The sequence below is a fragment of the Pararge aegeria genome, chromosome 8 (assembly GCF_905163445.1).
Source record: "Pararge aegeria chromosome 8, ilParAegt1.1, whole genome shotgun sequence".
Taxonomy (NCBI): domain Eukaryota; kingdom Metazoa; phylum Arthropoda; class Insecta; order Lepidoptera; family Nymphalidae; genus Pararge; species Pararge aegeria.
In genome coordinates, this window is record NC_053187.1 from 3,293,865 (window position 1) to 3,308,128 (window position 14,264).

At 37.2% G+C, this 14,264-nt stretch overlaps 1 protein-coding gene across 1 annotated transcript in view; it reads left to right on the forward strand.

Moving 5' to 3' along the window:
• LOC120625551 (all trans-polyprenyl-diphosphate synthase PDSS2) overlaps nt 1-14,264 on the forward strand; it is a 31,397-nt gene that overhangs the window by 1,472 nt on the left and 15,661 nt on the right. The window contains exons 2-3 of the mRNA XM_039892604.1: nt 4,153-4,284; nt 4,931-5,119. Of these exons, the coding sequence (XP_039748538.1) occupies nt 4,153-4,284; nt 4,931-5,119 (321 nt within the window). The remainder of the gene's footprint in view (nt 1-4,152; nt 4,285-4,930; nt 5,120-14,264) is intronic.

Genomic DNA, 14,264 nt, shown 5'->3' on the forward strand with positions numbered 1-14,264 from the left:
ATGTATTACATTTGAGGTTTTATTATAACGCATAATCTAGTTATCTCATTATAGGACAACCAAGTTTCACTCAGCATTAAAATTTGTACAATTGAATCAATTAAATCACCGGAATGAGCCCGCCGACTTTGACAATTAAAGTGTACACGGTCCAACCTTTATTTGGAAAACTAAAATGATGACTATATAAAGCTAACTTCAGGGTGTTTTTTTTGTGACGGCGTGCGCGCGCATCGTAAAAATTTACTCACATCATTTTTCCCTAACGCGCCAAAAGAAGTATAACTTCAAAAATACCAGAAAGCTCTCGGCCTGTAGTACATTAAAACTAACTTGTTTGTGCAATATATATTTTACATGGATAGGTACTCTACTTGTAACTACTCTGTAATGTAAAATTTTACTAGATCATAAGACTGACCCGACTACGCGTTTTTGTCGAACCACTTGTATGAGGTTTCACAGTGTAATGTCACTCTACAGAAATAACCTTTTTATTAATATTTTGTATGAAATAAATTAATATCGAATTTTGAAAAGTCGTAGACCAACAGTTGTGATTTCTAATGATAGGAACTAGAAGGCCGAGAGCTTTCTGGTATTTTTATTTAACCCTGCATAATAATAAAAGTCCACCATTCCGCACTGGGCCAGCATGGTGGACTACGGCTTCAACCCCTTCCCATTGTGGGATGAGACCCGTAGTGGGCCATTATGGGTTGAGTGAATCTTAAATCTTTAAACGAGCAATTCTTGTATATACACATATCTATATATAATTGGAATCTCCGAATCGGCTCCAACGGTTTTCTTGAAATTTAGTATACATTTTCGGGGGTGATAAATCGATCTAGCTAGGATTCATTTATATTGGAATCTCGGGCAAAAACTGCAAAAAATATCCATTTTGAGAGGTTCTGATGTGTGAGATGCGTGAACGGTAAACGTTACCCCAAACGATGGGAGTATGTAGTAAGTATATCGGAATTGTATTAGTAATATAGTGAACAGTCCGCGAAAACATACGAATGTTTTTTTAAGTCTGTTCATTCGCGGACGAAGTCGCGCGGGTCCTCTAGTAATAAAAAAAACGATGATTGTTACTAGCAACTATGTTTAAGTATGTAATATCGCGTCGGTGAAAGTCTAATGGGTCTTCGGTGTCCGTTTTGGGTTCAATCCCCGTTCCCCAGTACGTAAATTTTTTTACTTTTCGGTTTTATATGTAAACCTTTTTCATCCTGAGAAGGCAGTGAAACGTTAAATCCATAAATAACCCATCAGTTTCTACGCAGTATCGTACCGGAACGCGAAATCTCTTGGCAGCACGGCTTTGTCGGTAGGAGGTTTGACGTCATTTGCCAAATAATATATGTGTTAATAGTAAACGGGGGTAAACATCTCCTATTCCATGTTCCCGTGCTTATCTCTTGTCAGTGGGTATACTTATTCGGGGGACATATTTTTTGTCTTCTGCCTGTTTTAGCCCTGAAGCAGGGCCTGGAATAGGAGAAGTTCACCCTTGTTTATTATTACACATATAATATTATTTCCAAATATTTCGTAAGGTACTCCGAGAATTGAAAAGATAAATTTGTTTGTTTGCTTGAAGTCTTTATGGCACACACACATTTTATACGAATTAAACACAAATACAGAAGAAACTAAGAAAATAAAATAGAGCGTGTTAAGGCGGTCTTATCACTAAAGCGATCTCTTCCAGACAACCTTTGACGTTAGGAAAAAAAAATCCCTTTTTTGTATCCTTTCCCCGGAGATGTAATTGTCTCCTGTCCATGCTAGCCGTGCAGGGCGTGGTTACCATAGTATGAAATAGGTGAAGAGGAAGGGTTTTAAACGTATAACTATGATAAAATATTGTCTTTTTTTTTTTAATGTAGCAAAAAACTTATCAAATATTTTTGTCGCGATTTTTGAAAGAATACTCCTATGTGCGACGTCCGTCCGTTTTCCGAGCCTGCTATTACTTAAATATATACATTCAGTTATTGCGTGCAGTGACGGCATTTCCTCGCGTAACCTAGCTCAGTACGTATAATCTAGCTTTGTAATTATTTTCCAGTTTGCATCACAATTCATTGAACTGAATATAAATTAGATTCATTATAAAATTGTAGTTTCTGGCTGTGATTGCGAAAGGAGGTAGAGACTAGAGTAGATACCTATCAATCTAATTTGATTTATTTAAATACTCGTATGTAAAACTTGTGTTTTTGTTATGAACAAAAATGAATATTAACTATCGACTTTCTCGAAATGGATTATAAATTACATCTAGGTACTTACATATTATAGTCTGCTAAAGATTCAGAAGTATAAAGTGCTTACACTTTAGTACCTTTATAATATAATAGGCAGTGTCAGGTTAAAATCATGAGATCTTCCAAAACTAAGTACTTGTCGCAGTTTTTTGATTAGAAGCACCAAAATTTATATAGCAATGGGATTATGTCCCTACCTACAAGATGACAAAAAGTCATCGAACAAAATGGTATCTAACTACATACTCTAGTTAAATGTAAATAAACTATATCATATATAACTGTATATATTAGAGAGGCATATTTTTTTCATGAAAGAATATTTTGTAAATGAAAGAAACACTACTTTTTGTACCAGTTATTTATTGACAAAATAAAAAAGATAAGCTAATTTTGACAATCAATGTTTTATCAAATAAACAACAAAGTTTTATCAAATAAACTTCTCATTTTTTCTTACAAATGATAAATTAAACTAAATTAAATTTCTATGAAATTGTATATTGTTACGAACACTGTTTTGAGTGACAACTTTTTAATTTGGCCGAATCTTTCGGTTCGGTACATTTTGGATCCAATATTCGACCGAACATTCTTATTCGGTTGAACCTACATTGAGCGCATCTCTAGTATATATTATACTAGTGGTCCCTCGCGACGTCGTCCGCGTAAAAGTCAACCTTAAAAGATAGACATGCTGTCACCTGTACCAGGCTTTTTTAGAACTTATAAAGGGAGAAACTTTTTTATGCGTGATTTTATCGAAACTTTAACCGTTTACGCAGCGCACGTGGCGTAAGCTAAGTGGCCGATTTTGAAACATTCTTCATTGGTCCTATGCTCCTTTTAGTCTTAGCGTGATGGTATATACTCTATAGTCTTCCTCGATAGATCAGCTATCCAACACTGAAAGAGTTTATCAAATCAGACTCGTACCTGAATAAATCAGCCGTTTAGTTGCAGTATAGGTAAATAACCTAGATACCGACTGCAGCGCCATCTTTCGGGCTGATTTGTGAATCTAAACCATCCAGGATGTCACCCAAACACATACAAAAAAAATCATTGAAATCGGTCCAGCCGTTTAGGAGGAGTTCAGTGACATACACACGCACAGAAGAATTATATATATAAAGATATACATATATGCTTTAACTCATACTTATAATATGATTCCTAAGGTACCATTGCATAAGCTTAAACAATGTGTTAAGTTTACAGTCTGCCTTCCGAATCGGCGCGGTTGTAGAGTCACTACATTCGTAGTGACTCTACAACCGCGCCGATTCGGATATTATTGACGTTTCAAAAGTGCTCATAAAGAACTTAGGCCTACATGAAATTAGTTAATATCGTTTTTTTTTTTAAATTATGAAGTTACCTAAGCAGATAAAGCGAATTACCTGTTTACGCACGATGCCTTGCCACTTTAATTTTATCTTTACTTTTTGTTTAATTTAATTCCAAGATGTGTACACATACTTTTGGTTGTAGCTTAGAACAAAACTTGTTATTACTTTTATTTAGATCTACTTTAAGTTATTACCTGTTTTGTGTACCTAATAACAATAAATAAATAAATAGATGCCCTGTTTTCGTTATGACAGACGATTTAGACCCATCACGCTGTTCCTACGCGGGTTGGTGGGACGCACAAGTAAGTGACAGGACCGCCTTAACGTACTCTTCGAGGCACAGGGGTTTAAACCGCCAATTTTCTAATTCCGGGCTGGTACTAAAAATTCCTTAAAACAGAAAATACACAATGCCCTATAATTTTTTGCCCGAACTATTATTCGAACTCCGGATCTCGTGATTGTATTTGTTTATGAGGGAAGTTGACTGTATCAATGTGTTTCTTTTCCCATAGGAACCTCATATACAATGGCAAAAATAATATGCAGGCATGGGGACTCATCGTGTTGCTGGTGTCGAAAGCAGCTGGCCACAGTCCAGAAATACCTGACATGGAGCAGGATAAAGCAGCGGGAGTCCTGCACAGGTTAGTAACCTAGTCCCAATGATTTCATTAATAATAAAAAAAACTAAGTTTTAATATGGTACACACACACACAAACACACACACACACACACCCACCCACACCAACCCACACCCACACCAGTGGAGTGCACAGAAGGTATGCACGGGGTATGCATCTGATATAAAATGAATAAAATCCTCCAGTACGAGAGTTATAAAAAACTTAAGGATAGGCTTTGTAAGAGTTATATTAAGACTACACTTAAGTTTTTTACAACTCTTACTTTATTACTTCTTTTACTTCATTTTATATCATCTGCATACCCTGTGCATACCCTCTATGCACGCCACTGACCCACACACGACTCCCGCACACACAACCCCCACACACACACCCATACACGACCTTAAGACCTTTTATTTAAAATATCACTTTCTTCAACGGTGAAACTGAGACTGACATGCCTGAGAGTTCTCCATAGTGTTCTTAAGGGTGTGTGAAGTCCACCAATCCGCACTGGGCCAGCGTGGTGGACTTAACCTTAACCCCTTCTCAATGTGGGAGAAGGCCCGTGCCTATTGGGCCGGTTATGGGTTGATTTGATGAGAATTAAGGCTGAGAATAAATAACTAAAAGTTTGTAGTAATCCCTATCTTTTCTACACAGTCAACGCGCCTTAGCAGAAGTAACAGAGATGATACGCACATCGCACCTCGTCCACAAGGGGCTGGTCAACATGAACGCACGTCAAGTTGTCCCAAGCGAGTCGGACGACATGCTGTTCGGAAACAAGATCGCCCTGCTGAGTGGGGACTACCTACTCGCTAATTCGTGTACGGAGCTCGCCAATCTAAGGTACGTTTACAGAAATATTCTTCGATTAAAGGGGATACATGCAGCGAACGAAAAAAGATACATGTCTATATTCTTTATTAATAAACCAACGAAAAATATATTTTTGTGGGGAAATAATAATTACAAACTAAAATTAATAATCAAACCGAAATCCGCCGAATCCAACTCGGATGGGCAGCGTTCGGGAAACTTCGTGACATACTAACTAGAGTCTTTGAACAGTGCGTGTTGAGTGATGACTTACGGAAATGAGACATGGTCGCTAACTATGGCCTCATAAGAAGTCTCAGAGTAACTCAGCGGGCGATTGAGAGAGCTATGCTACGTGATCAAATCAGAAATGAGGAGATCCGTAGAAGAACTACAGTTACCGACATAGTTAGCGAGTCGCCAAGCTGAAGTGGAAATGGGCAGGGCACATAGCTCGGAGAACCGATGGACGTTGGGGTCTTAAGGTGCTTGAATGGCGACCTCGCACCGGTAAGCGCAGCGTAGGTCGGCCCCCAACGAGGTGGACAGATGACATCAGGCGAGTCGCCGGGAGCCGCTGATGGCAAGCGGCCCAGGACCGTGTATTGTGGAACTCCCTACAAAAGACCTATGTCCACCTGTGGACGTCGATTGGTTGACATGATGATGATGATGACGAAAATTAATATTTACAAGAAATATAAGCCGTTTAACTGTTCACTTATGGGTATGGTACGCAAAATGCTGGCGCTATTGCCCCTTTGAATAGCTAGACTTAGCCGTTGGGCTAAATAAGCGCCAGCTCACCAGATGTGAGGACCAATTTTGGTGACAGTATGTTAATAAAATTTTTCGTGTCCGAAGACCATGGGATTCCATTGAACTTTCCATAATTTATTCCAATTCTTTTATAAGACAAGACTATATGGATGTTAATTTTAGGAAATTAATTTTAACGAATATAGCATAAAAACAATACACTTAATAATAAAGGAATACAGTGGTAAAATATATTATAATAAAAGAAAATACACATAAGTAAAAGGGAATTGACAGAGTCGAGTATTCGACATAATGTTTTTAAAGGTATGTGGAGTCCACCTGCTCACTGAGAGGAAATCTGTGCCGTGTAGTGGGCCAGTAATCAGTGGCGTGCATCGAGGGTATGCACAGGGTATGTATATGATATAAAATCAAGAAAATCTCCAGTACGAGTTATAAATAACTTAAGGACAGACATTGTTAGAGTTATTAATTCTACCCTTAAGTATTTATAACTCGTACTGGAGATTTTCTTCATTTTATATCATCTGCATACCTAGTACATTTGTAGTGTCATTGCACATTTAAAATGTCTTGTTAATGTTTTAATAACAGGTAAGTCTATCATGTTATGTACAACATAGGTAATTAGTGCTTGCATTTGCTTATACATAACTAAATGTTCAGGTTAGCTACAACAAAAAATACACATAATAAGTACTTATAAGCCGAAAGTTCTTGGTTGATTTATTATGATATCCTAGGCGCAGATATCTAGTTAGGAGTCAAATACTCACCCAAACATATGGCCAATTATTCTTTTTAAGTAAAAATTTTACGTGTATATAAATTAATTTGTATAACCTTGGCTGAAAGTGGGTTAAATGTATAACTAATGTATATGTACTTAAAATAAATAAATAAAGAAGTAAAATAAATACCCTGTGCATACACCTCTAAACACACCACTGCCAGTATTTGGTTGATGTTTATGATAATCTTTTTCAATCTATTACTTCCGCGTCCCAAACCATTTGCCACCTGTTTCCATTAACCTATAAGCACACATCATCATCATCATCTCAACCAATTGACGTCCACTGCTGGACATAGGTCTTTTGTAGGGAGTTCCACAATGCACGGTCCTGGGCCGCTTGCCTCCAACGGCTCCCAGCTACTCTCCTGATGTCATCTGTCCACCTCGTTTGGGGCCGACCTACGCTGCGTTTACCGGTGCGGGGTCGCCATTCCAGCACCTTAAGACCCCAACGTCCATCGGTTCTCCGAGCTATGTGCCTATACCTATAAGCACACAATGCTAGTGAAAGTTATCTGCATAACTGCATTTTCTATACGCCCATATGTAACTTGCGTATTTGTTTCGACTTAGCAACGTTGTCACGGCTATGCTCTTTAAATATTTATAAGCGCCACCGTTGGGTTCTTCCAGTATTAAATTTACACTATGGTAACAATACTACCTACTTAGTTAGTCTAGACTGGTTTCTGTACATACTATTAGGCATAGAATTAAGAACATACAAAACCCTCCTTCAGCCATTATTGCATGCGCCCTGCATTGTGTCCAAAACAGTGAAAAGACCCGCGCATTTCACACTGCACACCCGCGGAATTTTGCTAGCTCACTAACTTTTCCCATTTTCTCCCTTGCATGGTAAACGTGTAGAATATAAGAGGTAAAATCATAAGATGTAATCCTAAAGTTGCCTGGCAAAGATCGCTACTTAGCGATAAAGCCGCCTTTGTATCCTACTACATTCTTTAAGTGTTTGTTCTTTTTTCTGAATGATGTGGTGTACAAATAAAGAATATAAATAAAATAATTATTGTCAACTGATAAATGGAATGACGTTTCTAAACGCCTGTTAAAGAAACACTACTAAAGTGGAGTGGTTTTTGATGCTTCAATATTAGTCTTCTTCACGGTTTCTGTATGTTCTTAATTCTGTTCTATTAGATAACTTTGACAAGTCTTCTCTACGTCAAAAGTTATAATTATATAGTCATTACTCAGTACTCCTACAGTAAAGTAGAAGCGGTGATAGCCCAGTTGTTAGGACTTTGACTTCACTTTCGGGGGGGATCGAGGTCGAATCCCAGCATGCACCTCTTACTTCACTAAGTTATGTGCACTTTTTAAGCACTTAAAATATCACTTGCTTCAACAGTGAAGGAAAACATAGTGAGGAAACCTTCATACTTGAGAGTTCACCACAATGTTCTGTGCGAAGATGTGTAACTTATATTATTAAGGTAACACGTGGTAGATACTATATTTATAAATATTCATTGCTACACACCTTTTGTAAGTCTATCTTCGTTTTATATGATAACCGTTAAAGGATGTACACGAAATTGCATTTTACAGCTAAACTTCGCGTATTGTATTATGTTTTTTAACACAAATAACCGACCTGTTTCCTGTTGATATTTCAGTAGAAACTGCGCGAACCGATTATTATGATAGAGTCATTACAAACGGACTTTGAATCATAATTATTAGCTATTATTTGCCAGCGTCATCGATCGCGCTTATTTAGTTTTTTTTTTAAATCTGCACGTTTGATTGGGACGAATACATTTTACAGCAGGACCAGTATGTACCTACCTCATAATATACAAAAGTAGGAAGAGGTTTTCAATTCGTTTGTATGTCTTTTTTATGTTTGTTACCTAAGAACTAGGTCATTTATAAACCGATTTGATTTTTTTTTCCTTTCTGTGCTGTGTTCTAAAACTAATAAACAGTTTCTAAAGTTAATTTTTTTTTACTCTTACTTTTACTGTATTACCGGTGGTTGGTTTAAAAATCGATCGCTCACCCTGGCGCAGCGGTGAGAGCTGTGGTTCTAAGTTGGAAGTCCCGGGTTCGGATCCCCGCAGGGGATTTATTATTTCCGAATCTGGTCCGGTCATGTGGGAGTCTTCGGACGTGGTAGTTACCACGTTACCGACAAAGACGATTGCCAAGCTCCACCATCCACCGGCACCATCCTAGACTGCATCATCACTTACCACCGAGTGAGATTGCAGTCAAGGGCTAACATGTAACGTAAAAAAAAACCTTTAACCCAGTACCTATTGTTTCATAGATTTTTGGATTATTATCAGTAGCTTATTTGATAATGTTAGTTAAGTGGTAACGATTAGTTTAAAGATTTGTCTCTTTAAAGTAATCTTCTAATCTATTTTTTTTTATTCCACTACATGAAAGCCCTTGATTGCTATCATACCTGGTAATTTTAAGCTAAACCGTCTAAGATGGTAGCGGGCTAACCTGTTAGGTGTAACGGAACGCAAAATAGCTTGGCGGCAAATCTTTGTTGATAGGGTGGTAGTTAACCATTGCCGAAACCACCAGACCAGACCAGCGAAAATTCAGAAATTGTAAATATTTGCCAGGTCGAGGTCGACAAACACTGGCTGATAAATTTGTCAGAAAATTAGACGAAACGAAAGACGCAATATATCATAGAAGCCCTAATCAGAGTGTTAAGACCCAAACACCTCTAGAGAGTTTAAATATTGTTATGAGGTTAGATGGAAAGTCAAGAGGTTAAACTCAGCCGCATATCTTTGTTTGCGGTGTGCGTATAACTTTCAAATAACGGAGTCTGATAATCAAATTATATTTGCTCGACTGCTTTTAACAATTACTTTAAAAGGTTAGTTTCTTTTTACCCAATGACGAAACCAAACCAACAACAAACAACGAACAAAAACCAACCGGTATATGCGTTAGTTAATGTGTGTGTGTGTGTGTGTGTGTGCGTGTGTGTTTGTGTGTGTGTGTGTTTGTGTGCTATTCGGTCTATCCGTACACCGAAGTGCAGTGCTATAATTTGAATTTGTTTGATAAAAAAAACATAAAGATATTTTTTTGAGGTATTTTATTGTCTAATTCTTAGATCTAATTGAAGGTAGAAGTCACCTCCCTCGTCGGCACCTCGTGACGATGATAAGTTTAGTAATAGTAGTGAATAAATAATTAATCAATCAATCCGTTGAAGATCCGTTCATATTTCTACGGCCCCGCTCACGATGTTCTTCTATACGCTGCACTGTATGCTAATTAGAATATGTAAAATTAAACAGTCAAAAAAATTAAAATGTTCTGTGTATGCGATTTGTGAGGTCATGGCCATAGTAGTAATCACGGGCTACACGATTGCGTATAATGCATTTATATGGTTTTGAAATACCAGAGTAACCTCACTGAGTAATCGCCGTGACTAAACATATTGTTAGAAGCGGCCATAGGTATAATTCCCTTTTGTAACACCCACAGAGTAAATACCTACTGTGTCTTAGACATAAAATCGCGACGTAGCGATAAGGCCGCCTTCTGTATCCTACAACTTGAACAGTCTATTTTTTATTATTCTTCTTGTGGAGTACAAATAAAGTGTTTAAAGAAATAAAATGAAACGAAACGAAATGTAACACAAGAAAAAAAAAATATTTAAATAAATGTTATATAGTCCGTTATTAATTTCAAAGTAAAAGCTTTTTACTGAATTCATATAACAGTATACGGGATATGTATGGAAATTTTATTTTTTAAACTTATACTTTTATATGAATTTGAAAATCCGTTAAGAATTTCTCTAAAACTTTCCCTTAATGGTCTAAAATGGGGATTGGAAGTTTCTATGGAAGTCTTATATGTTTAAAGTTAGAATATTTAAAAAGCGCTTTTTAAACAACCCTTTGGTATAAATTCATTACGGTATAGAATATAGGGTATGGGAACGCGTTTTCGCAGGCAATCTGTAGTAATATAATATTAAATATATACCGACAGGAAAAATCCTTTTATTGGCTCACTTTACGTAGTAAAATATTGTTTTTGTAAGTAGGTAGTGTTAGTCATACTGTTATTGCTTCAAAATGTGGTTTCTAAGTTGTACCCCATAAGAATCCCATAAGAAAGCCAAGTCACACATAGGGTAATGAAAAGAGCTGGGAATATCTTTCGAGATCTATACTATACTATACTATAATATGACAATACACACATCGCAATCCACATCGCCCCAAAGAAAGCGTAGCTTGTGTTAGCTAAGATGACTGATGAATATTTTTTTTAAACACCCAGACACTGTCGCTGCCCACTGCGCCAGTTGGCCGTACAATATGCAAAACTCAATCAGATACTGCATTGTAGCATTCCATGATATATAATGCATATTAAGCTTAATTTGCTGAACTCGTACTCGTGTTAGTTTTTTTTTCTTCAATCTTTATACTCGACACCAAACAGATCTGCGACAATAAACCCGCTACGCACGTTTCGTGCTAAAACCAGAGTATCCGCAGGTGATGTTGGCCTTACAATGAATAATTAATTGTTAACAATTATTTATCAAATTAAGCTTAATTTTCATAAACTCAATCAGTACGCGTGAACCTGAGCTCTAAAGAAAAACGAACGAACGAACGTGCAGGTTTTAATGAATATGAGGCGAGCATTGTGTTTAATAAGGAAACGTTCATTCGCTTTTTAAATTAAGTTTACTTTTACTTTAGTACTAAGGGCGAATACAAACGGTAAAAATAGAAATAAAAATAATGCCAAATTTACCAAAACCAAAACCACTAACCGACCGCTGTCTTTCCAATTCCACGGACTCATTGTCTTTCCAATATTTTTATATGGAGTGGAGACCTGGTCACTTTGATTACAAGACCGTCGGAAAATGGATGCCTTAGAAATGCGGTGCTGGAGAAGTATTTTAAAGATCCCTTGGACTGCATTCCGCGCCAACAATTCCATTTTAAAAGAACTCAATGTAAAGGAATTGCTGGAATGTTTATTGTAGAACACGACAAGGGGAATTCCCCTCGCAGAGACAAGGATATAGGGTTCCTATCACTAACACAAGTCCTTAGTGATAGGAGTTAAAAGTTTATTTTAGATACACGAGTTTGGTGCCCCTAAGGCAGGTAACTTTGTTTCCCCTCCCTAGATCCAGGGCCAACTTCCAACTTATAAAGCGGCCCAACTTATAAAACCTTTTAAAGTCTGTTGTTAAAAATTTAAATGCAATTAAAAGTAGGTACGACAAGAGTCAACACTCACCCATTAGTCTTGCTCAAGGCTGCTCCACCGGATGGTGGTTTCCTATTGCTTTACAGATATTAAATAGATATATACATTGACAAAACTGACTTAGAACACCAAGCTTATATTATCATAAAACATTGAATGAATATACTTTTATTGCACACCACAAAAAGTACATAAAAAAAGAAAAGTATAACAAAACAACGTATACTATTTTAGCGGCCATATCGCTTCATAGCGATTTTTTCCAGGCAACCAATGGCGAAGAAAACACATACAGAAAATAGTTTGGTGGTGCACATATATATATACCCTTAACAATGTAAGTTACCATAATGTATATTAGAATAAATAATAATACAGTTATTAGAACTACAATTGTATTAGTTTTTTTTTATCCATCTACAAGTTATAGTTAGCTCTTGACCTTGACAATACCCTCAAAAGAACTATGGCCAGTAGTGGACTTCTATTGTTTAGCATGACGATGATGATCTAGATATTTTTTTATTTCACTACAAGTTAGCCTTGCAATCTCACGTGGTAGGTACTAGGTAAGGTTCAGTCTTAGATGGTAGCGGACTAACTTGTTGGCACGACTTTGTCGGTATTGTGGTAACTAGCTTCGGCTGAGGCCTCCCACGATACCAGACCAGAGAAAGTCCAGAAATTATAAATCCGAGAAAAACAAATTACCCCTGCCGAGGATCAAACCCGGGACCTCCCGAAAGCGAAGTCAAAGTCCTACCCACTGGGCCTGAAGGATGATCCGTATGCACCGTTTGTTTTCCTGGGATAAAAAGTAGCTTTTGTTTCTCTTCGTACTTTCAACTAGTTTTATGGCAAAAATCAAGTTGAACTACTGCTAGGTTAGGGCGTGAAGGAAGGACAGACAGACACCTTCGCATTTATAATATTGTTAAGGATTGTATGTGTTTCTTGGTGTACAATAATGTATAATTTCTTTCTTTCTTTCCGTGGCCAGATACAGTGGCGTACACTTCATATGCACAAACGCACTGCCTACCCAAATTATTTTATACAACTCTTTTTGGAGGGGATTTTTTCTATTTTATACCATTTACCTGCTATATGCATACTCTGGTCGAAGACCCTGTGCACGCCACCGGTCAGATAAGGCAATTATGTCCTCAAGGGGCCTAAATCTGAACGTAGATACACGACGTTTGGAACGATGTAGCTCATGACAATGCGCTTTATCATTCTATAAGGCCTCGGGCGTTGCGAGTTCACTCACTTTACGACTACGTTTACCTTATGCAGATACCGTCTTACAGCGTTTTATACATGCATGTATCATACATTAACCGGGAAATATCTGCTGCTTTCTTCAAATGGGTGTGTAATTGTATTATATACATGTATAAATTACAAAATTAACCCTTTTCATAGAGGGAGGAGACCCGTGCCCCGTAGTGGGCCGTGAAGGGGTTTATATTATAATGATGATGATAAATTACCGATCGCAGCCGCTAGCCCTACTAATTTTTTTTCCCTAAGTACCTGAATAGTCTACAGCCTTCTTCAACAAATCAGCTATGTATCGCAAAGATTTGTTCCTTTTCGTTTCAAATATACTAATACTGTTGCCCGCGACCTCGTCTGCGTTTGATGTTGTTTTTTGATGTGGCATTCAATTTAGTTGTAGTTCTAAAAAAAATTAAAGTATTCAGTATCGCTTAGCCTTAAATGAGGGGTTTGCTGCTGTCCGCTGACAAGTTCTGTCTTCTATCTCGAACCACATTCATCAGATCTACACAAAGTTAGTTAATAACCTCTATAGTACAAAAATAATTATTTAAATCGGTTATATTTGTAGTATTCTATATTACTTGTAACACTTCCAAGAATATCTGTACAAAGTTTCATGAGGATCGGTCAAGTAGTTTTTGCGTGAAAGCGTAACAAACTTACATTGACATTTATAATATTAGTAGGGATAAGCTTCATTGCAAAAAATCAGCTATATTGTAATAATTTGTGAGTGTAACTGTGAGCTTCTAAAAGCCATATATTTGGAACAGCGTAATCTCAGCTCTATATTTCATTCTCACGTGAGATTTTATACAGGTGTGGTAATACTCCTATATATAATTGATAAAAAGAGACTGCATTATATACCTTATTACAGGTAAGAATAGTACCTACTAAGGCTGGCCACTCGAAGAAAATCGTGTAGGTATATCTTAAGAAGTAGTAAACAAAAAAAATAGTCCACTCTGGACTTGATTAAATAATAACAATTTTCGTATGCACCCAATACGTACCTACAGTAGACGGCTGGCAGCACATCCGAATCAATTA